Below are 27,019 nucleotides of genomic sequence, written 5' to 3'. Positions count from 1 at the left end.
TTTTAATGATAGCTTAAAATTTCAGAGTTGAAATTATCATTTGAGGATTAAGGTATAAAAAAAGTTCTCTTCCTGAAAACTCATAAAGATTTTGTTCTTCCAGTACTTTACTGACATCATTAGGAATCTTCTCAATGTGGCAACATTTCTTTGCCTTGTACTTTTACTCGAATGCTGTGTTTTTTCCCCTGAACTTGCCAAATAGAATATATGAGGTTTACATGTTTCAGACCAAAAATTTCTCCCATAATCTAACATAATCTTATGTACTTTGTCACCTAAAAAACAATGAAAATAGGAAAAAATGTCTTCATTTTTTCAGTTCAGTTCAGTTGCTTCAAATCAGTTCAGTCGCTCAGTTGTGTCTGATTCTTTGTGACCCCATGAATCGCAGCATGGTCCATCACCAACTCCAGGAGCTTGCTCAAACTCATGTCCATCGAGTCGGTGATGCCATCCAACCATCTCATCCTCTGTTGTCCCCTTTTCCTCCTCCAAAATGTCTTTGTGCAATAATAATTATTAATGAGATTCCTGGGAGCAGACTGAATTTATTCGGTTCTCTGTGTCTTTTCTAGACACCCAGGATTTTTGCTTCATCTTTCACTCTTCTATTGGACAGACATTTCAACTGAAGATCGATTACTATTCTCCACCAAATATCATCCTAAATCACAATGCTTTAAGAACTTAAAATCAGTCATTTTCAATTGAAGCTCCTTTGCAGGTCAAATTACGTATTTTTCACCATACCTGGTTTTAGTTGAAACAAACTCCTATTTTAACTTGGATCTTCTTTAGAAAAAGAAACAGAACACATTTCATTTTTTATATAGAATAAACTTTGTTTTTATTATAGACATGGATCAAAAATAAAAGTTTTTCTGTACATATGACATACAGTGCAAATGAAAGGCTTTTAAATACCACAGATAGACATGTTGTTGGACACAAAAGGAGATGAATGATGGGGGTTAGGATGGTCGTCCAGGAACTGCAGGAGGGGGTCGCCTAGTGAAAACAAAACAAAATAATAAAAAGAAAAACATAGATGCAGAGGAAGAAAACAATGTTTAAACCAGAAAACAAATCCAAATAAGAGCATGCAAAAATAATCCCACAAAAATCAAATTTAAATCAGACAAAAAACATGCAGACATGCAAGGGAAATGAGAGATCACGTGGCATAGTAAGCAGCTCCTGGGCTGTTTCCTGGCTACCAGTCATGTGCTAGGTATGAGCCATTTAAGCCTACTCCAAACCCATATTATTTTGTACCATGGAATGATATTCATGCAATCATATTCAGGAAAACTGGGAATAGTACCAGAGCCACATACCTTTATAACTTGAGTATTTGTTTCCCAACCCTGATTTTGTGACATTCAGTTATTTTCAAAGATTTCAATAAATGTTGTGAAATCTCCATAGGGGGAGAGGGAGTTGATAGAGCAATATGACAGGGGAAATTTTTTTTTAAGATGAGGGACAGTAGAAGGCAGCAAGAGACCAGATGAGCAATGTAGTCACAAGGTGGAAAATATCAGGGGTCAATCTTGGAGAAAAGGGCTGGAAATGAGAATTTCCTCCAGGTGAAAATCCTGATGTGATAGCCTTTCTAGGCCCAGGCAAACTTGGAGGCTACATCCGGTTCATGGTGACGTGAGGATTTTGTAAAATTTCTCTTTGACTCCGAGTTAGGTGCAACTGAAGCTCTGATTTATTCTGAACTGGGTCCAGGGTAAGTGAAATTTGGTTTGCTGGTTCTTTTTCTGTATCCCTAGCCTGGCTTGCATCTTGTCAGGTTCACTGGTTGTGAAAGAAGGGTCCAGAGATGTGGTTAGTTTTGACGTCAGCCTCTCTGGATGATGGGCTGGTAGAGAAGATACAGTAAAGGCTACACAGCAACGCACAGCTCTGTAAGTAGGAAAACAGCAGGCCAGTGAAGCTTTCCCATGGGTTTCCTGCAAAAGTCTACATTTAATTTCCTCTTTCTAACTCAACTGGTAATGAGCTCAACATTACAGCAAGCCATAGAACTGCGAGGTTAGTTCAGTACCCCGCTCCCTGTGGGACTTCTTTTTGGCTACTCGTCCAGGTGTTCAACAACATACTCACTTCCATCTTACTTCTGTAACACTTCAGTGAGTGGAGCAAGGAGGTCTACAAAAAAACAAAAACAAAAACAAACTTCTTTTTCATCTTCTATAAAATGTTAATGCAGCCAAGCTGACGGGGGTATTTCTTAGCAACAGTGAAAAATGATCTTACCTTTCCTAAAGTCCAAGACCAATTTTTCTTTGGTCCAATTTAAGCTGGCTGCACTTAAGGAGGTCTCCCATCCATTTATATGATGAAGAACTTATTATGGGTCCGTAACCTTTCAACTGTGGGGGGTCTGCAAGCCTTTAGCTTTAGAGATCCAGGTAATGGGTATCCCTAGTGTTTTTGTGAAGAAAGTGTAATTAAATTCCTGTCAGGCTTGGTGAGATTTATCACCTGCCCAGCAAACAGAAACTATTTTTGAGTTCTGAAGGGGCTTTAGAACACTTTAATGACCTCAGCAGGGTGGGGAGGTGAGCCATTAAACTGAACAGCAAGTCCACAGTGCTGAAGGGACATTTTGTCAGCATATGCCAAAGTGCCTTCCTGTTTGAGTTTGGTGTTCTAGTCCAGAAACAGGGTCAGAAGCTTTATGTCTTGGAATATATTTCATGAACAACTAGAATGTTTGCTTCAACCACTGGAGAAATGTGTATACATTTATCCCCTTAGCTCTTTTCTTTCCTCTTCACTCGTCCTGTATCTAACTTTCCACTTGTTGCCAAAAAGGCATGCTTGGTGATGACACCATACATTGGCTCAGAGCTACTTCTATTATGGATCTTGGCAATTTTTTTTTTTTTTTTACTATTTCTTTTCCAGAATTTTCTATATCAGGGATTTCCAACCTCTGGGGATATAATGACTGATGATCTGAGACTGAGCTGAAGTAATAATAATTAGAAATAAAGTGCACAATAAATGTAATGCATTTGAATCATCCTGAAATCATCCCCACCCCCTGAACCTCTGCCCTGGTCAGTGGAAAAATTGTCTTCCACGAAACCGATCCCTGGAGCCAAAAAGGCTGAGGACTGCTGCTCTGTGTTACTTAACACAATGCTGAAATGCTTGAAGGCATTTGCTGAAAATACTGGGGCTTTTTATATGAAGGGCAACAAAGGAACTTTCTATTGTTGCCACTTCTAACAGTTGAAACTTGAAGTGTTGAGTTTGGACTACTGAGTGGGGATACTGAGTTGCTAGCACTTTTGAAAACTCATCATGCCAGCATTCACTGTACAAGCAAATTCTCCCTAGTTAAGATGATCATTTCAGGTTATACCTCCTTAAGTTTTCTGAAAATAACTTCAGAGAATCGTTTGGCCAAAACAGGAAGTAGAGGGGCAGGAAAACCTGTGTGTGGAACATGGGCATAATTCATATATACATAAAAGACCCCATTATTCATAAGAATGATGAATTATCCACATTCTCTTGGATCTACCTCAATGCTGCAATCTGTTCTTATGGTGACATTCCTCTGGCAAGAGCCCTGGAAAGGCCTTCCTTATAACTTTGTTCTCTTCTGTTACAATCTCACAAAACATGCTCTGCTTGTTTCCTTTGCCCATCACTTAGATAACTTCACATCCCTGAGAAGTGGGTGAGCCTGAAGGCTTGGGAAAGTGAGACAAGAAAGGCAGTAAGAACAGGTGTTCTTCTCAATGTTTCTCTGATGATCTCCACTTTTAAGTCAACTTTGATCTCTCCCTTCACAAGAATACATTAGGGGTAATGTAATTAATTCAAAGGAGTGGAAAAATTGTCTTCCACGAAACCAATCCCTGGAACCAAAAAGGCTGTGGACTGCTGCTCTATGTTACTTAACCCAATGCTAAAATGCTTGAAGGCATTTGCTGAAAATACTGGGACTCCGCTCAGTATAACTTTCTCAGGTAATTACATGACTTCCAGTGTATTCTTGTGAAGGGAGAGATCTAAGTTGACTTAAAAGTGGAGATCATCAGAGAAGCATTGAGAAGAAGGCCTGTTCTTATTGCTTTTCTTGTCTCACTTTCCCAAGCCTTCAGTACTTTCTCTCACTTTGGAGTGAGAGAGTCAAAGTCATATTGAAAATGTTCTGAGTTCTCCACAAGGCTCCCTAGGACTCATGGCATGTCTGTCGCTATCTGCTTTCAGGTCTCCTGCTCCTATGTGACCTACCTGGTTGGGTCTCAGACCCCACTGTGACAAAGCACCAGAATACCAGGAAGACGGTCCTAAATTGGGATCTCTGGTTATGATGACATTTTATCACCCAACTTTGTGTTAGTGATGGTCTGTACTGGGATAATCTCACTCAATGCATTTGCCTGAGGCAAAGAGCTGACTCATTTGAGAAGACCCTGATGCTGGGAAAGATTGAGGGCAGGAGGAGAAGGGGACAGCAGAGGATGAGATGGTTGGATGGCATCATGGACTCAATGGACGTGGGTTTGGTTAGACTCTGGCATTTGGTGATGGATACAGAGGCCTGGTGTGCTGCGGTTCATGGGGTTGCAAAGAGTCGGACACAACTGAGCGACTGAACTGAACTGAACCTGGCCTAAAGCCACTAAAACAGTGCTTCCTAAGGCATGTACCTCAGAACACTAGTCCTGTAGTATAGTTCATAGATGCTCTATGAACAAAGCATTGATGTTAAAATAAATCTGAGAAACATGGAGACACTAGCCCTGTAATCTGATATGAGAGCTTCTGTAGAGTCTTCTAGTGAAGAAACCTTTAATTTTTAGTCATCTTTTCCCAAGTATATTTAATCGAGAGGGTCTTGGTGTATGAATGTGTAAAACATTAAAATCTCATGGAGTGGACTTTGGGAAACTCCAAATTAAAGTTGTAGTTTTAGCCAACATCTCTTGCGTGCACTCTCTAAGTATCAGGCTGCCTCAGTGTGAAAGAACTCCAAGAAATGGTCTTAAAAGGGGCAATGTCAGGTGTGTGATGAAATGAGTACTTCTCAGGATGAGATTTAAAGATTCCAGCAGAAAAACAAGAATCTTGAAAACTAATTGGGCAGATATTTACATTGATGTCAGAACTATTTTAAAAATACAAATGGAAATCTGCCAAACAGTTACAATAAGGTCCTTCGGTTTGGGTATTTCTATCAGGAACAATTCTGAATAAGAATCATGCAGTAAGGCATGCACAACACAAGGGCACAGCAGGATTCACATCCTGACTCTTTCTTCCATTAAGAGGCTTCCTCTGAAGACACTTATGGATCCTCTCACAGAACATGTATAGACATGAGAAAGAAATTACAACAGGAAAGTGTGAATTAACCCAACAGTCTTTCCAATTCATCTTTCCACAAGGAGTCTATCCTAAACACAAAGGGAAAGTAAATCAAAATTTCTCTCCTCCCATTCCCTTTTTACAAAGAGTCTTTCTCTATCCTCTGGAAATTCAGCTGGGATAAGGACATGTGTAACTACTGAACACTCTTCCATTTTCTTAATACTGGGGAAATGAAAAGTGGTAACTTCTCCCATCAACACACCATGAGTAAACAATGGAGGTCAACTGTTGAGTCAGAAGCTCAATTACTTTCTGTAAGAAATGCCTTCTGTAGACCTAGATTTTCAGAATCACTTCCTTTTCAATAGCTAAGTGTCGCGGTGCTTCTTGGCAAGTGTCACTTTGCACACTCCAGCAGCCGAAGGTTTGTGTCCTTCTTTAACTTAGTAAAACAATGATTTCAAGTCAGTAGTAAAATGTTTCCCACTCTCCTGCCTTTGATTTGTTCAACTTGCTCCCTTTAAAAATCTCATTCTTCCCCAAATTAATGACACTAATGTCAAATGCTATCATTCTCCATACTGGTAATTCTGGGACAATTGGATTAAAAAGAGTTCTAAGTATTTACAAGTCAGATCTTACCGATAAGCAAAGACATGACTCAAATATATACAAGAATGAGGAAGGGGGAGTCCTTCAAATGTTATCATTTATTTCAGGTTCAATAGTACAGCTTCACATTTTCACAACAGGTACACATGACCTTCTAGAATGATACAGGATTTAAAGGAAGTTGCTTCAAAATGTCCATTCACAGAGTCCATCCATATATATCAGCATTAAGAAATCCTGAAAAACGCTTTTTCAGGATTCTGACAGTGAAAAGTATTCTGGTTCAAATTAAAGAATTGACATAAAAGGCAAGATTTTGCTTCTGTACACTCCTTCTTAATATAAAAAAAGCAAAAAAACGAGTTTGATTTTGAAAAGGGAGAGAAAAGAAACATAGGCAAGCAAACCAAAGGCTATACATATGAAATTAAACAAAAATCAAGTAATGGTGGAATTTCTGATTGGGAAGGATCATTTTTATCAAATTGACAACAGACAATGCAAGAGATTAGACAGAATAATTTTACAGTAATTTAAAAAACATTACATTAAGAAATCAGAGGGTAAAAATAAAAAAGAAATGAAGCCTTGAGCTGAGCCATGTGTAAAACCTCAGACCAGAGAGGTGAGTGTGTGTGTGTGTGTGTGTGAAAGTCGCTCAGTCATGTCTGACTCTTTGCGACCCCATGGACTGAAGCCTGCCAGATTTCTCTGTCCATGGAATTCTCCAGGCAAGAATACTGGAGTGGGTTGCCATTCCCTTCTCCAGGGGATCTTCCCAACCCAGGTCTCCCATATTGCTGTTGGGTTCTTTACCGTCTGAGCCACCAGGGAAGCCCAGACAGGTGAGAAGTCTCACCAATATACCGGTATGAACAGGTCTTAAGACAAACAGGAGATTCTTCCTTGAGTTCCCTGTCTTTTGTTCTCATATATACCAACATTCTTACACATATATACAGATAGCAAGGCATATACAACATATGCTTCAAAATCTTAAAATTTCACAATACAGAACACCACATAATGTTAAACATACCAACTGAACAGGATGACTGAAGATTATCTAAAAGACACACTTGAGCTTTTGAGAAAGGAATGAGTGATCTAGTGAACCAATAACTGTTTCTTGGAAACTATCAACAGCCTCATTCACATTAAACTCTGAGTTCATAGCTTTCAGCCCTCTTGGTGAAATAATATAAAACTCATGGCTTGAGTCTCAAATATTATCTTCTTTCATCGAGTTCCATAGTTCAAAGACCTACTATTTAAGCTTTATTCTCAATGTTAAGGAGATTCCTATCAATTTCAAATAATTATACTGTCCGACAAATGAAAAATGTCTACCTGAAAAAGTGAATAGATGACTTGCCTTTGAGGTATTACATAACTTCTTCCCTGCATTTTAAGCAATTTACTCAGAAAAATCCACTACTTGTATTATTATACTGCTAGATCCCTCTAAAATTTTGACATTTACCATAGAGAAGAAGATGACTATATAGACCAACTTAGCTTTAAAAGATTCAGCTCAGCAATCTAAGAATAATTTTTATAACTCTATCAGTGATCTTAAAGGTAGGTTTACAGATCTTACACTTACTATGAGCTAGCTATATTGGCAAAGATAATTTCTTCTTTAAGAGCAATGTTGTGAATTTAGATGTAAATGTCTGTAAATTATTATTATTATTTTGCCTGCAGATGTTATTCTACCATGTTGTCATGGAAATTCTGAGCCTTGTGCCTCTCAGAATGAATACAATACAAAAAAATTTTGTACATCTCATGTATGTTTGGGAAATGAACCACTGTTATCACGTATTATGGCAGATACTCTAAGGCTAACTCCTGTATTAGCATAGTTTAAAAAATAATTCATACTCACACATACAAAGCACATGTATACATATTTACACCCATACATATACATATATACACGATACACATACAATCACATTCATGCTCGTGGCATTTTAACAAGTAATTTTAAACCTACTTGCCCAAAAGGGCACAAAATACATGTACTTACACAAATTTACTATGTATATACTATACACATAGTCTGTATAGAGACACATGCATAGAAAGTATGTGTGTACACAGAAACATCAACATTTGTCACATACTGGTATTAGGTCCCATTTCATACTTGAGAATTATGGCTACAGTCTATACTAAAAAGTCATAAAATGAATATATATGACTACTCTTTAATTCTAAAGTCAGAAGGCTTATAGTTATATCACAGGAACTTGGTTTTATTATCATGTTTTGGAACAATGTTATTATCTGAACAAGTAGGCAATTTGCTAATTAAACAGACCCTACTGCTCTTCTATGTTACAGACTACAGCTAGAAGCAATATTCAGAGGAGTCATTTTGGTAGATGACATCTGAAAATGTAATATATCTGTTCTAAATCAATACTATTTCAATCATCTGTCCACAACTGAGTTGATGGCAGGTCCAATTAGTCAATAAGCATGCAAGATTTAGCATGTGACAATAAAATAGATTTACCCATCAAATAAACACACAGTTCATTTTTCAAAATCCTAAAATCACTGTATGTTTTATTATACTAGACATGATGGAGCTGCATCTGTTGTTCAGGCAACATTGGAGGAATCAGGGGGCAGTTACACGAAAGACCTGAAGTGTATGGGGAATACTTAGAAAGCTCAGTAAGTGACATTCCCATCTAAACACCTGATATGAATGCTGTCCTCTAAACTCTGCACATCCTAGAGCTTGTGACTTCACTTACATTGACATCTCCTTTTAACAGGATGCAAACCCTTTGGGAAATGGGATTAATACTGATCACATGACACAGTACTGCAGTAAAGTGAAAATATTTTCCAACATGATGCTGAAATTCCAGGAGAGAGGGTGGGTTCTATTAGAAATAGCTTAGAAGTAAAATAAAACAAAAATGTACACACAAGATGAGACAGCTGAGACAGGGAAACTGTAGGGTTATAAACCTAGAGCAAAAGCCAAAGGTGACAAATGCCATTGTTTATGACTGCATAAAACCAGTGCAAAGAAACTTGGAAAACAGATTTCCAATTTTCTATGACATGGTTTGTGCTGATCTAAGAACACACCAGTGGTTATCCACAATATTTTCCTTTAACCAAAGGAAACTTTTGAAATATAGAAAAATGCAAAACCACATATAGCACAAAGCCAAACCCTGAAGTATATAGTCCATTAGATGCCTATTTTAGAGAATTCAAAGGAAGAAGCAAAGGGAATCCTAAAAAGAGGAAATTTTCTGAAAAGATCTCACTGTAGACTATTCCTTTTACTTAACATATTTCCACTCAGCTGCAATGCTGTTTTAAAAATACGGTATGTATCTTGTACCTCTGTTCCATTCACAAAGAGTTAACTTTTTTCCACGAGAAAACATAAGATACGAGAAGATTTAGGGTGGCGATTTAGCGTGGAGTTCTTTATACAATCACTTGTAATTTAAAAGTTGAAGGGCTCTTTTTGTAAATCTTGTATTCTCTGGTTTTTGCCTGAGTGGCCTAGTTTTAACCCTTTAGAATGAGTTCAAAACACCACCATTCAACTTGGCAAGTTCTCTTTTTAATAACGGTTAAACGTTTTTACTTCATACTTTACGGGTATCTGCTTTGGGTATAAACTACACAGGAAATTAAAGTTAAGGTAATGTACAAATCATGTTTGCTGCTTTCAAAGGGAGACATTTCAGTTGGCTAACCTGATTTACTTCTGCAGAACATGAAATGGTGTCATGGGACACAAATAGGCAGTGAATATTTGGTTTGCTGTCTGGGGACAGTTAGCAGACAAAATTCCAGTTGGCTTCTGGCCATTTCCTACATGCTAATCATCTACTCCTAGGTAGTCCAAAAGTCCGCCTCGAGACTGAACTATTAACCCCCAGGCTAAGCTGCACTTGTAAATTTTAGAAATGTTAGAATTTGCCAATTTGCTTTAAATCTCGATGTCTTAACTATTTTCTGGAAGGACCTGGAAAGAGGCCCTGAAGTTGTTTGACTGCAGGAGAATGAGCTCTGCTCTTAACCCGGGGCATCTTTTTTTTCCATGCCAGGTCCCATTTTTTAAATATGGCTATCGTATAATAAGGCTCAGGATTTATTAAGGAAACCTAGAATGGATAAAAAGTTACATTAACCTGTTTCAAAGGTAGGCTAAATTTTTGCATTAGGGAATTACATATTAGCATGGAAAGAGAGACATATTTTTGCTCTAAATAAATCAAATGGAATTAGTGTCAAAGTGTAGTCAGTCATGCCTAAAATCAGATCAATATAAAAAATTAAATATTTTCTATGCTAGCCTTCACTGTAATCTGAGGCGGTAAATACATAGGTGAATAAAGAAATTACATTTGTCCAGATACTTCTTGAGATGTGATATTTTGCTTCTTCCTTAAACTCTGAAACTAACTAGCCAAATTTACTGACTGACTACCAAAAAGCAAGCTTTGATTCACTGTTGAATATGCTTCTAGCACGAAGCAAAAACACACTGGCATAAGAAGCCTTTTAGAGCAAGCAATGCATTAACTTTTCCTTTGCAAACAACTTTGTGCTTCTGGAAAAGTTTTATTTTTAAGGAATCTTAATTTTAAAAATTACTCCCTATCAGTTTTATGAAATAAAGAGGAAGGAGAGAGGCTCTAAACAGGTAATCCTGGAGAAGGCAGAAACATTTATAATAGACAATATAATTTTCATCAGTCAAAACAGAATGCAGGAAAATAAGTATATCATTTAGGTCTAAGCCCACCATCTCTTATCTCTTAAAAATTACACTGAATGGGCTCTCTGGTAGGTAATGTGGGAAACCTGTCAAAGCAATTTCAAATATATGCCAGGGTAGGCCAATGGTCCACAAAGCAGAGGGCGGCTATACAACCTACTTTGGTCGATACAACATACAAAACCTTAACGAGTCAGCAGTTTTCAACAGTCAAACCCCAAAAGTTTGACATACCATGAGCAATGAAGGTGAGTGATGAATGCATTAGTCAAACTGGTTACTTGCCTACTGATGTCCATACATGCGACTACTCATGATTTACTGCAACAGTTACCAAATATTTTGCTTTCGTAAAATTCATTAGTGATTAACTGCCATGCCAGACACTTCGTTTAGTCTAACAGGGAGGATTCTAGTGGACGGATTATAGTGGGACGAGTTGGTGATGGGGGTGGTCTCCGGCTAGAAAGAGAGAAAGAGAAAGGTAAAGAAACAAGTAGAGTAACTACTAGAAGGTTATCCCGAAGATACTGAGAAAGAGCCATCCCGCACATGCTCATGCACAAACAGGCTAGCAGGAATGGTTGCCATCTGTAATAACTTAATACTGTCACTTTTCACTCACCCAGCATTTTTAATGAAAATGAGATATTTTTCATATGCAAATCTTTCTAAAAACTGAAGTCCTCCCTCCCAATACTAATAAAAATATTAAATAATTTAAAAGCCATCTGAAAAAAAAATAAAAGCCATCAGAAATACACTGCATATTTCTCAGCCAGTAGAGTATGCCCACTCCAGCAACTAGTAAGGTATTTAGGCCTCAGAGACTAAAGGGGTTTGAATTTTTTTTCCCTTTATGTAATGTTCTTCCTCTTTTTTTTCCCCTGTCAGGATGTTAATTATCACTTCTCATTGCCCTCAGCAGTAGCTTTCTCCAATATATTCTATATTTTACTTCTAATTTACTGGGTACTAGAAAATCAGAAAATCAAGGTTTCTAGAGTTCTCTACAATAAGCATAAACAGGCTCAGGGTGAGTCCCTGAGTAAATTGCATGAGCTCTGGCTTCTATTTTGGGTCCTAAAAGTCTTATTTTTAGTAACAGTATTGCTCACTTTCTGATTGGTAATGGTGTTTCTAACAGCTGAGGTTTCTAAATAAACGAACTTCATATAATGAAATATTACTGTATCTGAGAATCTTCAGCTTTATACCAACTAATACTCTTTATTCATTGAACCCATACATTTATCCTAAATGCATTAATCAGCTTTTTATGTGTGTACTTGACTTTACACATCATATCTCAGAGGGTAATGTTTATAGCCAGTAAGATTCAACAAATTCTGCAAATTGAAACTTTTCTTCTTGATAAAACTCTTCCATTGATATTTTTCAGAAAGAGCCCTCCCACCCCCTTTCTGGAATTACTGTCATGTCATGAAGTTTTCTTCTTTATTGGACACACAAAATTGATCCAATCAAATACTCTTTCTCAGAACGAAGGAGTGAAGTTAGAAAAGCTAAAGAAAATGGTTATGCAATGTTAAAAATTACAGAGCTATAAGATAAAATTAGATGGTCAAGGAAAAATCAAAACAAAAGAGGTATCATTGGTTAATGGTAAAAGTACCAACTGCTTAAGTACAAACTCATAGATCTTAGTGGAGTTTCTTTTGCCTCCGGTGCTTGAAAAATATCCAAGGAACTGTGGAAGAAAGGGTTTTTCTTGGGAAGGTGCATGCCAGTTTAACCTCTTACACTAAGTCTTATCACTTAAGCAGCTCTCAGTTTTTCAAAGTGTAACTACAGATACCTTATATGCACAGTATGGAACTAAACCAATTCCTACTAGCTGTTTAATTTGGGTAAACAAGTAAGTCCTTTTCCCGCAAAAGGCTACGGGGTAGTGTGACCACCAGAAATGTTTGGGCAATTTCCTGGCTGGGAAAAATCCTCCTGTTATTTCCTTTTCACTTATGACAACGCAAAAACACCTGCCCTTTCACTAGCATACGGCTCATTTTCATTTGAAAGGATTATATGTTTGACTTACGTCCTGGCTTTGAACCCAGCCATTTTCTCCTTTGATGTGAACTTGCCAGAAGCCAGAGGTCATGTCCACTTGAGGTGTTTCATAGAGTGTTTAGCATGGAGCTGCTCTCAATGATGTCCTCAGAGTTCTCTTCTGATTCTTTTGTTTATCTGCTAGAACTGTATTCCTCCCTCCACACCCACCTTGGTGAAGTTTCTCTGACCTACCTTTTCCTATCTTGATGCTTCTCTACCATCCCAATGTATTTCTAGAATTAGGTTTATATATTTATTGCCACTGACCAGAAATGGACTATGTCTTAGTCATCTTCACTTTCTTGTGGTGTCTAGGTCAGAGATTGTCATTCATTCATTGAACGTTTGACAAATGAATAAATGAAAGTTACTCCCAGAAGAAACAACTTATGAATACTTTTGATAGCCACTGATCTTTACATTATACTAAGGTATTTTAAAAAAATAAATCACTGTTCTAGCAAAAAAAAAAAAAAAAAAAAACAACAGCTACAATGGCGTGTAGGATTTAGACTCTTAGAAACTCTACCTACAGGATATTTGACTGCTTAACTGTTTAGTAGATGTTTGGAATAAATACTAAATCATAGGCCCTTCCTCGGGGAGTTTGATAGTCACATAACCTATAGAAATATATTCTTAGCATTTTAGCAGTTATAGGAGGAGTGAGAAAGTTGGCCAGAATTTGAACCTGAAAAAGCAGAACTCCATCAGACGGCTCAATAATGGGATGGGCTTAATTAGGGAATTTTATTTGAAAAAAGTAGACTTGAAATGACAAATGCAGCGAGGGGCAGAATACAGTGTAGCATGGTGGGCTAGAAACTGTTCCATGCATATGTGATAGCTTGGACTAAGTGTTGTAGCCAAGAGAGAAAGGAATGCAACTGAGTTCTCTTCTGATTCTTTGGTTCTTGGCTTAAATGTCATAGCCCAGCACTTCCTGACCATCGGATAATTTCCAACCACCACTCCTCACCACTTCATGGTTTTATGCATTTCATAGCACTTAACTGTTTGCCATTATGTATTTACTAGCTTATGGCCTGTGTTCTCCGGTAGACAGCAAATTTCTTGAGTGCAGAGACCACATATTCTGTATTTATTACATATATTCAGTATAATGTGATTAGAAGACAGTGAATAAATATTTATTAAATAGCAGACAAACAAGTGAATGACTGAAAAGTACCTACACAAAGATGTTCAGACAGGCTAGAGTATAGACTAGCTCAAGGAGAGTGGGTCCAGCGAGGCCAGAAATGCAACTTTTTTTGAAGCATTTGTCAGAGGTTTATATTTGAGACAGCACGTTTACACAGAAGTTGAAAGATGTGTATTTTAGCTCCAACTGCCAATTTGTATAATCATTAGTCACTAAACTTCTCTAAGCCTTAGTGTTCTCATCTATGACACAGGAGACTCAGACTAGATGATCTGTAACATGCTTTCCAGTTATGCACTGCATGTATAATTTATTGAGCATGTACTATGTGGTCTGTATTATGCTCCATAATTTTTAAAAACTCAAATCTATTCATAGTGGAATACAAATGGGCTAAGACAAATATGCAAGTGGTTTTACTACAGCACCCCATTTTAAGTGGAAAAAATGAGGCAAAATTTTGTAATTCAGGCTCAGAGCTTGAAAATACAATAATGTGGTTAAAGCAGGGGCAAATATGATTTTAATCATGGCATATAAAATTTGAAAGTCATAGGAGAATGTAGGTCTATAATGGGGTTAAAGAAACTAGAAATTAAGTGGGGAGGTGGAAGGGATGGACTCAATGATAGAGACAGAGAATAGAAAGATTGAAATACTCTGATGGCACAGCAACCTCTCCTTAATCTCCTCTCCAATCTTAGGACCGTGTTGATGCGACAAGACAAAGTCAACGATAATAGGCAATTGCAGAAAGAAGGCAAGGCAGGAAACTAAAAAAATACAACTTTCTGTTATGTGCCAGGTCTTTTGTTTGTCTTGTTCATCACCATATCCCAGAACTCAACTTTGTCTTTGGCTCATGCTTTTTTTTTTTTTTTTGTTTTTGTTCAAATAACTAAATCAGGAGAACCTATCCATTACGAGCACTTTAAGGGAGTCCCTAGGGCACTGAATAGGCACTGCACCCTGTGTGGTGAATTAATGATTGAAAAAGAAGAAAGATCAAATTTCCATCATGGTCTCTTAAAATAATTATGACATCTTTAAAATATGCCTAGTTTCAAGTTAAAATAACTCATACATGTACTTAGTAATTAAAAATCCTGAAGAGCTGGTCAAGCCTTCTGGAAGAAATAAGCACCATTTTATTTCTAAACAATAACCCCTTGATAAGCTAGTAAGGGAAACAATCTAAGAGAAGCATCAAGTTGTTCAGTGTGAATTTTCTTAATAAGTAATGCTAAGATGTTTGCCAACTTCAACACCAGAAAAACATTTAAGGTTTACTGTTAAAGTTCATTTCATTGGTCCAGTTCCTAACCATTCAAAGAGTTTCCAAAGACATTCACCTCATAAGACAGTTTGTTTTGGGCCAAGCAGAGTTATTTGTTTTGTACCAGATTTTTCTCCATTACTTTGCACAGAGATGGGCTTCATTAAATTACCCATTATATTGAAATGGAGCATCTTGCATCACTTAGTGTTTATTGAAACACTGTGTGGTGTGTGGGCGGTTTATGGTTACGATAGAAGAGCCATGTTTCTGCTTCTAAATCAAAGGGAAAGATGTAATACTTAAAGTTGCATTTGTAGCTGCAGGGATGGGCCGGGTGCATTATTTTGGACAATGACAAATTTTGTAAGAAAGTCGAATGTTCATACGGGGTGGGTGGCATGGTCGGGGAGAAACTGGCTACACTGATAAGAGAGAAGAATGAATCAATTCTCTGATTGTCTCATTTGATTCTTTTCTAAGAATGGGAGAACTAAATCTTCATTTGCTCTTCTCTGGGTTAGCTGGTTCTGAGTATTTACAATGCGTGACCGACCTTAATGGGTGCATCGTAACACCAATTACTGACATGGCTTGGTCTTTCTGCCCCTGCCTGTATTTCTCTTCAGGATAGAAAGTGAGATTTATCTATCTGATAAGTTTGTGAGCCAGCCTAGGCCTTTGTAGCTCAGGCTCCATCCTTTCCTTACTTAAACCAAAATATCAGGACTCCCAGGCCGGCATTTTTTCAATAGGGCAGTCACATGGGCATGTTCTAAGGGTATGTCTCTGAAATTAGACTGTACATCAGAACTCCCTGGAGGGTTTGCTAAAACAGAGGTTTCTAGGTCCCACACAGACTTTCTGTAGGGGTGAGACATTTCTAGTAAGTTCCTAGATTATGCTAATACTGCTGGTCCCATGCTTTGAAAACTGTCTGAAGACATAATAAATGATTTTGTCCTTGCTTTCTTAGCAATTCATTTCACTTGCCAGATAAAGTCAGAGTAAAAAAGAGAAAGTGCTGGGAAAAACTATCTTAAGAAAGATGAAGAAATGGTTGTGGAGATTCTTTGATACCTTTGGAAATCAGATTCAAGCATGGGTCAAATTGGTTTTAGGTTTATTTTGTAAAGACTGAGATATTATACTACAGTAGTTTTTTTTGTTAGTCATCACCAGAAGAATAACTATTTGTTTAGAGAAGCTTGCTCATGAACATGGCAGTGGGTGCAGACACAAAGCACATCTAACCATGCTATTCCAAACTGTCATCTTTGAAAAGGGTACAACTGAAGCCCAGCCTAATTAGTTAGGTGGACCCAAATTTAAAAAAATAAAAAACACTAAAAAAATCAAGGACTGATACTTTTAGGGGAATTAATTATATTTGCCTACAAGGACAGTTATTTGCATAAAAAGGATATGCAATTTATACCATAAGTTCTACATATTAGATATAGGTAAAGTCTTAAAATATAACTTTTAAAATTTAATTTACATGTAATTGCATTTAGGGTCATTTGATCTTATTGATGAAAAGATAAAAAAGAAGGATTTTGTCTATCTAAGCACAAGAAGTAAAGTATCTCTCCTTTTTGAGGGCTACATAGGATGAATTTCTTAGAGAACAAAAGCAAAAACTGCAAAAAATCGTGACGCGTGCCTCCCACAATGGACTCTGCTGTGCTTGGTTACCAAGTGGCTTCAGGCAAAAATGGCTCTGGTGGCGTCTGAGTCAGCTAAATGGCGGATGCCCATAGTATCTCCTTCCCAGGAACTGAAATGCCTTACTTCTCCATGACCCTCTTGAATAACTTAATCCTTGCATCATTTTTCAAAGTTTAAGGCATGTATACATAGTTTATCATCTGAACAACATTATAAACTTCCCATGACCTGAGATTATGCCTTATCCTGCTTGCAGCCTTTCATAGCACCTGTAGGGGGCAGTGTCTCAAGCAGGAATTCAAGGACATGAATAAGTGAACATGCCCAGGAATAAATCAGACAGGAGCACACCTCCAGGTGAAATGGAAAGGCAGCTAACTATGACCCAGGACTTCCTCTTGCTAATGTCTGCTCTAAGAGAACAGATTGTGGGACGCAGTGTTTTTAAATTTCAACACAGCATTGTTCTTTGCTTCTTAATTTGAGCATTTATTAAAAAAACAGGTTTTGGATATCTAAAAAGTCCAAGGCGAAGTTCAGAAAAATGCTATGAACAGTCATGATTTTGTCCACATGGAAGATAATATTTTATAATTGTCAAAAACACTATAGGATGCTATCCAGAATATTTTTGGCTCTTTTAGCTTTGGTACAGAGTGAGCCAGTACTGTCCAAGAATAGTTTACAGTAGATGTTGGAAACAACAGAGAAGTTGGAGTACATTTAAGGGATTCAAGAGAAATTCTCTAATATAACTCTTGCTACATTTTAGAGCCAGCATTTCTTTCCCCTGTGAAAATGAACCCATGATTTTTAAATGTATGTCACTGGGAAAGTATGAATCAACTGATGAACTTTGAAATAAGAACATAAGGGGAAAAACAGTCTGTAATTTTTATCTGAAGATGCAAACATATAATATACTGTATAAATTAGTCTCTGAGATAACTGGTTATATAATCCACCTTGCCACACTTCTTTCACTTCATTTTAAACGTCTGACTCGGGTTCCACCCATAAGGATGGTACAGATAAACCCACTTCTGTGGTTGCAGCAAAAAGGCAGCTTAAGGGATGATATGCCTACATGAACTCCACTCAGTTTATGATTTGTAAAAAGAATTAGCCAGGCAAGGTTTTAGCACAGAAGGAATAGCACAAGAACAAGAGAGAAAGTGTGCATTTAAATCATTTCTTAAAATACACTAAATATTGGGCTAATTCTGAAAATAAACTTTGATTAAACATTGTATATCAACTCATTTTGTTTTCTTTCATTCACTCAATAAGCCCTGTTTATGTGCTAGGTACTGTATAAAGCGTTAGGGGTACAGAAATAGAGACAGTCACTGCCCAGGAATTTCTAGTCCAGCTGGGAAGAGAGACAAGTAAACAGTGTCACAGCTGGGTAAGTGCAACGACAGGATTATGCCTCAAGCGTTTCAGGGATACCTGGAGTCTTAGACTGGAGTTGGAAAGAGGTTGGGGTGTTAAAAGGGCTTGAAGAAAACAGAAAAAGTTGAGGGTGCCGGCATTCCAGGGATAGGAGATAGTACGTATGAAGGGGGTAAAAAAGCTAGAAAAAGTACTGTCAGCTTGAGAAATCAAATGTCTCATTTTTTATCACAAGTGGCAAAACTACTTGTTTTAATCCAAGTCCTAATTCACAAAGCAAAGTTTTTAAGGGTTTTTTGTTTTAAAATATGATTCCTAAAAAGCATTACTTCTGACCTTTTTATATTTTAGTTTCTGTACTGTATCACTGACAACAGAGAAGCTGGGTAGAGAAAAAGACTAAAAGGTATGCAAAGAAACAGAAGGTCAGAGGAATATAGTGATGAGAAAACTACACAGAGACAAAGGAGGTGGTTTTGAAAGAGATTCACACGCACATGGTTATTGAATGAAGTTAGGCAGTGTCCCCTCTGAGGACTTTTTTCTCTCTTTGTCTCTTTCTCCTCTTCTTTCCCTTCCTTCTGTCTCCCTCTCTACCTCTCTCTCTCTTTCAAGAAATCCCCAAAGAGATCTAAGAACTTACATGCATGGATGCAGAAACCTAGTCCCACTGATGGTAGCTGGGGCAAAGCTATTTCTAACCCTCTTCACCGTCTTCTATCCTCTTCTCCCTGCCCTTCCCCTCACTCCCACACCAGGCACCAGGGGAGGGGGTTGGCCAATTCAGACATTTGGGGGAAGGAGGAGAGGTTGGGAAGGAGGTGCTAAGGACCAGCTACTGGGAGAGGCGAACTTTTACTTCTGAGATGTACACTGCTTTGTCACCTCAAGTCAGGGAGAAGAAATGAAAAGAAACAAGGATGGGGAGGAAAAAGGCAACACTGGATCTCTCTATGAAACTGTAAAATTCACTTCTGCATTGGAAAGGTGGGGAAGACCTTTTCTCCTTTCTGACAGCAAGAACCTTCTTGGCATGAGTATCCAACTTGGGGCCTGACCTCAAAGGGGGTAAATGTGTACTTAGAAATATAGATGCAAAAGTTAACTTTCCAATTCCTCTTATTTTTGTAACAACAACAACAAAAACTGAGCATGAGGAATCTGAAGATTTAAAGAAGATTTATGTTATACCAAGGTTTCATTTTTGCCTGACTTGTGAAACCTAGTGAATTAAAAAGCCAGTTTTAAACGCACCACATGGTATTTTTCTGGTCATGTATCAATCCGAGAGGAAAAAATGGAGACGAGGTACAGTTTACTAATTAGAATCCCAGTGATTAAAAAAAATTCCAGCAGGAGGAGCTCTAACATGTCTTAGAGTTCAAGCTTGAAAAACAAAAACACTGAAAGCAAACAGAAAAACAGAGAGGTGGTGTGCTTTGCAAGCTGCCATGTCAGTGAACAAATATGTAACGGAGTCCAATTAAATGCTCAGTGTGAAAACAGAATGGCCCACATTTTCTCCCTTCCACAAGTCTCCGTGTTCTGATGCAGTTAAACTGGGCACGGATCTGTGGTGTCAGGGAGCAAAAGGTTGATTTCTAGGCAAGTGTAGAAATTATTCTTTTCCTCTTGAAGTATCATATTGTTTCTAAATGAGTCTTCTGACGCTGGCTCAAAAACTGCCATTTTAAAATGAAATCTTCATCAGCGTATGAAGGCACTACAAAAACTCCTGAATGTTCTTCTCCTTTACTCTGCGGCTTGTTGGACGCTTTTTTTAAAATGAGAGAAATGCTGTGTTTGTAAAAACTGGTGCTAAAAGGGCAAGGAATCATAAGTCCCCTGGGCCATGTAAAGAGTCTGCAGAAAGAATTACAGCTTTCTAACACACTCACACACATCAACTGGAATACAAAGAATTTACTCAGGAAAACAGTGAGAAGTATATGAATTTAACAGTTACCGGATTTTGGGGGTAAGCCTTTCCATTCTGGACAGTGTTGTGGGAGAGGGATGGACAAGTGGGTGCACCGTATGATCACAATTACTTAACCTGAAGGAAATTTTCAACCAATCCCTTCTAATCGTTCGCCAATAAGAAGTCAAACTTTTTGTTTTACACCTTAATGGTATGCCCACATTTAAAAATTTTATACAAGCTCCTACAGAAACTTTAACTAGCCCAATTCAGGCCAAAAGTCACTAAATAAAGCTAGTCTAGACGGAAAAATCTATGAAAACCATATGTCTTTTAGGCATCTGTCTTACAAAAAACTGCCATCATCTTGGAGAAATAGTTCACAAAATATGCTTTTAGGGAAACACTGCTGTAATGACCATGGGAGCTGTGCTCAAGAAGACGGCTGGGGAGAGTACAGCTAGAATGTTTACAAATAAGAGGCTCTCATTTCGACATATATCTGTCTGTAACTATCACTGAGAGGATGGGCAAAGGCAGATGTAATTTATATTTCCACTCTTTTAGAAGGGATCAAAAAAGTTTACAGTTTTGTTCCTCCACACCCCCACAGAATGTTAGACCAACGGATCTCAAAGCATCTCTGTTCTCACTCACAGAAAACTGTTTTGAATAATCTTGTACGTGGATGGGGCCAAAAAACCAGAACATTTTCTTCTGATTATTACCTCATCCGGCGGGCCTGCCAAACACAGCTAGAAGGCAGGTGTCCGACAGAAGTAACCAACGGAAGACCGTCCTATATAATTGGGTGTAGTGCCTAACTTAGAGACAAAAGGGATCAGAATGACGGGGAGTACAAAGCAGGAATGCAATGAGAATGCAGTAAAGACAAATGTCCTAAAACCTTGCCTTTCTGCTTTAACATCGCCTTCTGGACTGGAGACAGTGGTCAGCACTACCTTTGTTATTCTAGCTCCATATTTTTGTACCTCAAAATGCACCTTAATAAGTGGTATGAAATCCACAGACAAAAATGTAAAGGTTAACTTTAATGATAAAAATAACAACATATAGACAGAAACCTGAACAGTCTACAGAGACTGGGAAAGTATTTGTAAGTTGCAAAGATTCCCTGTGACCCTCAAGAATATTTTGCTGAGACTTCTTGCTCTACAGGGAAGGGAACAACACAGTAACAGTGGTTATCGGTATGAATGCCCCATGTGCTGTTCAGTCACAAGACTGAATAAACACTATATATCAAATGGAAAGGGTCCTGGGTTGAAGGAGGCGAGTATAGTAAAAAAAAAAAAAAAAAAAAAGAGGGAAATCTACAAGATGTCATCAATCACACACCAAAGTTTTAAGCAAAAGCAAGAAACACGATTTCAACATGTTTATTCAAAGATACGGTGCCTCAAAATGAATTTCCAAATACTTATTAGTTTTAGAGTATTAAGATGGTAATGGGGTAGTTTAGAGTGTTCGAAATATTAAAACAAATCAAGCAATCATATCAACAACCCTCATCACAGATCCCTAAACTGAACTGGAGAGCATTTAAGTAGGTTAATCAAAGTCCACTGATGAATTGCAGGGATTTTTATGGTCCATTAATTTCAGTCCTGAGAGTTCTGATACTACTACTATTACAGCTAAAACTATAACTTTTCTTTCTTTCAAAGGATATGTACAGCATGGATTTATTGTGACTTTAGACCCAGTTACGTGGAGGGAAATTACTGCAGTGGTTTCTCTAGTTAACACATTTACTAATGTTTCCTTAATTTTCCACCCCAAGAGGCAATAATTAAGGTAGCATTGGCCTCACATGAAGTTTTATTATTTTAGTTATTAAAATACTTTCCAATACTGCTAAGAAGTAAAAAGAAATTCTAGTTGTTTTAAAAATAAGTAGACGTTTTCCTCATTTTTATAGCTTTACTCCATGAATGGTGGTCTAAAAGGCAAAGCAGAGTGCAGACTTTCTGGCGAAAACACTTGAGCACGAGACTAGGAGGAGATTTATTTGAGGGAAAAACTGCATTCACTCTTAAAATTGGCTTCAAAAGCAATCCCAATATAAAGTTTAAAAATGCACATGGTACAGAATATACCTTACATAATTATCCATTTCCAAGTGGAATAATTTCATTTTAGATTCTCTGAGCTGCAAAATATCTTTAAAAAAGGCTTTCCCATCTCCTCTTATCATAAAAAGTCTCATGCTAGATGAATGTCAAATATACTGAAATGTAGGTAAAGCTGCTCACGAAAATCTGAAACCTAATACAGATATCTATTTACATGGTGGAGGCAACTGGCATATTTGATTGTAAAATAAGATTATTTTCCAAATCATATTCAGAGCCACCTGAGGTCTCCTTTCTCTTGGGTTTCAAAATTGCCATTGATGCCTGGGGATTCACTTGTGGTGATATATCTAGTTGGTGGTTATCTAGTCTTTCCCTTATTCTTTCTCAAAAACAAAACAAAAACAGAAAAAGGATAAAGTTTACTTCAAATTTTATATTAACCTACACATTTACTGGGTTCCCATAACAGCAGCAAGAACAGTATTATCCCGTTTTTCAGTGTTTAATCCCAGTGGGGGAAAATGCTGACTTTACGAAGATTTGGAATTCTCCATGTGTCTGAGCAATTAAAATCAAGAAGGCCTGGCCTTGTCACTGACCATGAGAAATTGAGAATTTTGCCATTTACCATTTTGATTATGCATCTTTCCCCCTGGTCCTTGGATGGAATGTGTTCTTTCTACAATTCATGTGAGCTGATAATTCTGGCTGGAAAACAGGAGTGGACAGTTCCTGGTGTTTATGGGAATGGTTAAAAAATAATTTCAGAAATTAGAGCACTCGTTGTTTGTGGATTTGCCTACCGTGTGGCTCTGATGCCTAAAAATTAGCCAGAAAGAAAAGAAAGTATTGTGCCATGATGAGCCTGCCTCAGTTCTTTGTGGCTTTCGACACTGCCCTCTGTAGGAATTCTATTTATGGTCAGAGTTGCCACATGAGCTTAAACTTCATCTAAATACTGTTAATGTGGCATCAGTACACAGGCAGATTCTTATAAACCCAGTGCCTTTCCAACACGCCCCCCACCCCCCACCTCCTCTTCTACGTTTAAAAATACTGGCCAGACTAAAAGTGTAATATTCTTTTGGAAACAGCATTGGGTAAGCCAGATGGATTTCATTTGGCAACTAAAGGGTGTAAATATATGTTTAGATTCAGAGGTTCCCCTAGACAATGGTTACAAGATGTTGGCTACAGTAAGCTGAAGGTTTCGATGTAGGGCATTTAAAAATTCTATATTTAAGCAGCAATAAAATAAAATAAAATTATGACAAGTAGACAACAGCCATCAAACCCTCAGTTAAATCCTCAGTTCCTCTCTCATACAACTGGAGGTAGGCATATAATGCATATTCTGAGTGAAAAATGCAGCATTTACATTTTCATGTTTAATTTCCTGGCTATTTATTGGCTGAAGTGGCTCTAGTAAGCTAAATTTCACTTCTGATTTTTTTCCTTGTAACTGATAAATCAGAGGGAGGAAGAAGCGTCCAGCAGCTCATTCTTGGAGCTGGCTGCTTACAGAAAATTTAGAGGTGAAAGAGCCATGGATCATGCTGTGCCATGAATCTCTGAAGTCATTGAAAAACATGCCATCTGACCATAACTGCCTGAAAATGAAAAATCGTTCCCCGTAAAACCGTTCTTTTCTTACAGCGAGGGAGACAAAAGAGGGCAGTGATGAAACAGAAGTACTAGCTTGTGTGCGTCTACAAGACTGTGGGTCTGCTTACACTGGGTAGAATTGTTTTCTTTTCTTTCAGCTGACATCAACTTGTATGTAGGAACATTCAGCAGATTCCAGCTGGTGACAGTTGGCTGCTGACTGGCTACAGGACGAATAATAACTATTGACTGTGCGTTTTTCACCGGACAATGGCTCTTGTGCCAGACTCCAGTCTTGGCTGTTTTCCTCGATCAGGTGAAACCAGGGGGGATGGGCTACCCTGAAACTCAGAAAGGCTTTCCCTTCATTGTCGAAGCTTAGCAGTGTAGAGCCCCAAACAAGAACAATGACAGAGCTATTTGCTATTATTTGTTGTGAGATGTGGAAGAAGTTGTTTCGTTAACTCAGTGCCAGTTACCATGGGGCTGAGATGGTATATGGTCTATTGTTATATTTATTGCCTTGCTTTCTGTCTGCATTTCTGTTGTTTGTACTGTCTCATGTAGAACCTTTCTTATTTTCCTTTTTCTTGTACCCTCCTGCAATATCAGATGTTTGGAAAAGTAAGATAAGCGGCACATTGAAAATTTAAAGGCGATCTGAAATCTACCTTGACACAGCTGTAAAGCTCCCACATTCCTGAGCCTGACCTAAATAGACTGCCAGTCAGTCTGGACTGTGGTGGGATGGAGATGTTTGTGTAAAGTAACTCAAGTTTGCTAGACCCAAGAAGGAAACCACCAGACTAATTTACTTCCACTCGAACTAGAATGAAACCAAGACCCTGAAGAAAGAAAACCTTTGACATTAACCATTGATCCACTTTAGTGAATTATTATGTTACAACCAGAATCACTGTGGTATTTGAATGATTTTGATGAAATATTTAATAGAGAGGCTCAAATAAAATTAAAGACATTTTCTTTAGTGAACATCTTGTGGCCAAATTCCTATATTCATGAAAATATATTAAGCATCATGACAACTCATGGTAAACCTACAACAAATTATTAATTACATTTGGGGTTTCAGTAACAAATTCTGTGACATAGTAGCCTCACGATATGCCTCAAATATTAAGAATCAGAAACAATGCTTTGAAGGTGTTTCTAGTCTCAGCAATTATACTTTGTAAAAATCCTTGCTTGATTTTTAAATCCAGTTGCTAAATATAATAACTGTTCCCTGAAAAATCAATACACCTAATCATAGATTTATCTGTTTGTTCTTTAAAGGAGAAAGATGGTGAGGAAAATAGAAAGCTCATGGCTGAAATCAGAAATCACAAGATGAATTCATCATTCGTCCAAAGACACTCAGCTGCTAAAATAAGTCATGCTTTTAGAGGGCTGTTGAGGAGGGAGTAAGTCAGGATGTTTCCAGAACATGACTGCTGAGGAGTCAGACACAGGCTAGTCCCACAAGTTGCTTAACTGTCCATGAACCCTGAGCCCACGACTTCAAGGCTCGGCAGCTTCGTCCTTCATGGCACCAAACCTTGATATTAGGGATGCAAAGACACACTCATAAGAATCACAGGTTTTCTCTTATTCAAAATTTGGGGAACTGGCTAAAAACAAAACAAAACAGGGGAGCTTTATCCCTACGTGAAAGGGATTCTGTGTTATCTGTCAGTTAAATCAATGCATAAAATATGTATGCATAAAAGAGACAGTACAGAAGACATCAAGGTCAACCATTTAAAACAAGATTAAAGAGAATCAAAGGGCTTTTACCTCTGTAAAGAAAAGAACATGCATGCATGGACTGTCTCTTCACATAAAGAACTGATGTATCTTTTGCTATGGTTAGTAGAACCATGAATTACTGAGAATGTGGGGCTGTGAGGAGACTCTCAAGGTGCTCCATGTAAAGTCAGGGAAACTAAGTCGTGGAAGGAGTGCAAGTGGGAGGCCCTGGGGTAATCTTAATGCTATTCCACGGCTGTCCCCGCAAGGCAGGGATGCCGGTATCACCATGGGCCTCCCCAGAGAGAGACTCTTTCTATCCAGCACTCTTGATATCCATGCTGTGTTTCTGTCATGTGAATGAGCTGGAGTAAAAGCTAACCCTTTCCTCTGATTCACTTGTGTCATTTTTAAAAGACACCATCAGACTTGGTGATAGGGGGTGGTTAAAAAAGGACTTCTATTTTTTTTTTTTTAAGTTTTTTTTTAAAAAAATAGAAGACTGGGTGATGAGGTAAGTGAAGTCTGCTTTTCCTTGGATAGAGACCCTTCCTCCCACCCTTATCTCCTTTTGACCGTTGCAAAATAGCTTAGTCCAAGGAAAGGGGAGAAGACAAATGAATAAAATAATGCCAGAGTCACCGTTGCCAGGAAAAACACACTCTGATTCAGTTAATTTGTTCTGTTAATGTCAAAGGCTGTGATTCCCAATTAGCTAATTTTAAGAAGCTCTAACTGAAAATAGCTACATCAGCCCTAAAGTTAGTGTTTGGCCAAACATTAGGATCTTCAAGTAAAAGAATAGGGCCCCTAAAGAGGTACTGAGGTCTGTTTAAGAATATCTTGCTAAACAAGGATACAACTAAAGGGGGTTTTCCAACTGGGTTTCAGCCCCTCCAGAGAAGCTGATGGAGGTGAGAGAGGAGGGGGACACACGAAACCTTCTAGCATCAGAAAATGTTCCCCAAGTCAGATTTGTGTACAGTCAACTTTCTAATGGTAGAATCATCCCTGTTGGTGAGCCTCTTTGGGACAGAAATGCTTCCCTAGTTCAGGAGGAATTAATTAAAGCAGGCATGTAGTTTTCAATATTTCTAGCTCCCTCACTGAAAGGCTCCATGCACATAAACCAGAACAGTTTGAGCAGCTGAGAAAACCTGGGCCAAAAATGACTCCACCAGCCTCTCTCCTTCCTCTTTCTTTACATCGAAACGGAAAGATAAAATAATAATCACTTAAAAAAAAAACAAACCACCCAGAATACTCATGGTTTCTGTACAACTGTAAGCACTTTCATTATGTCTGAATAGGGTCATAATAAATATATGCTCTT

The 27,019-nt window shown here is 38.0% G+C and overlaps 1 protein-coding gene across 6 annotated transcripts in view; it reads right to left on the bottom strand.

Annotated features, from left to right (window-relative positions):
• Positions 1 to 836: 836 nt before the first annotated feature.
• Positions 837 to 27,019, bottom strand: part of DNM3 (dynamin 3) — a 660,520-nt gene continuing 634,337 nt past the window's right edge. For 2 of the 6 annotated variants that reach the window (XM_055582238.1, XM_055582239.1), the window contains one exon: positions 10,555 to 11,194. In XM_055582238.1, coding sequence (XP_055438213.1) covers positions 11,125 to 11,194 — 70 coding nt within the window. In that variant the 3' untranslated portion in view covers positions 10,555 to 11,124. Of the gene's footprint in view, positions 1,012 to 2,118; positions 2,164 to 10,554; positions 11,195 to 19,659; positions 25,496 to 27,019 lie in introns of those variants that run through there. The other 4 variants (XM_055582242.1, XM_055582241.1, XM_055582240.1 and 1 more) reach the window with 4 other exon arrangements.

The sequence above is a fragment of the Bubalus kerabau genome, chromosome 5 (assembly GCF_029407905.1).
Source record: "Bubalus kerabau isolate K-KA32 ecotype Philippines breed swamp buffalo chromosome 5, PCC_UOA_SB_1v2, whole genome shotgun sequence".
In the NCBI taxonomy this organism is placed as follows: domain Eukaryota; kingdom Metazoa; phylum Chordata; class Mammalia; order Artiodactyla; family Bovidae; genus Bubalus; species Bubalus kerabau.
The sequence above is the reverse complement of the archived record's forward strand: the minus strand, read 5'-3'. Positions and strand labels throughout refer to the sequence as shown.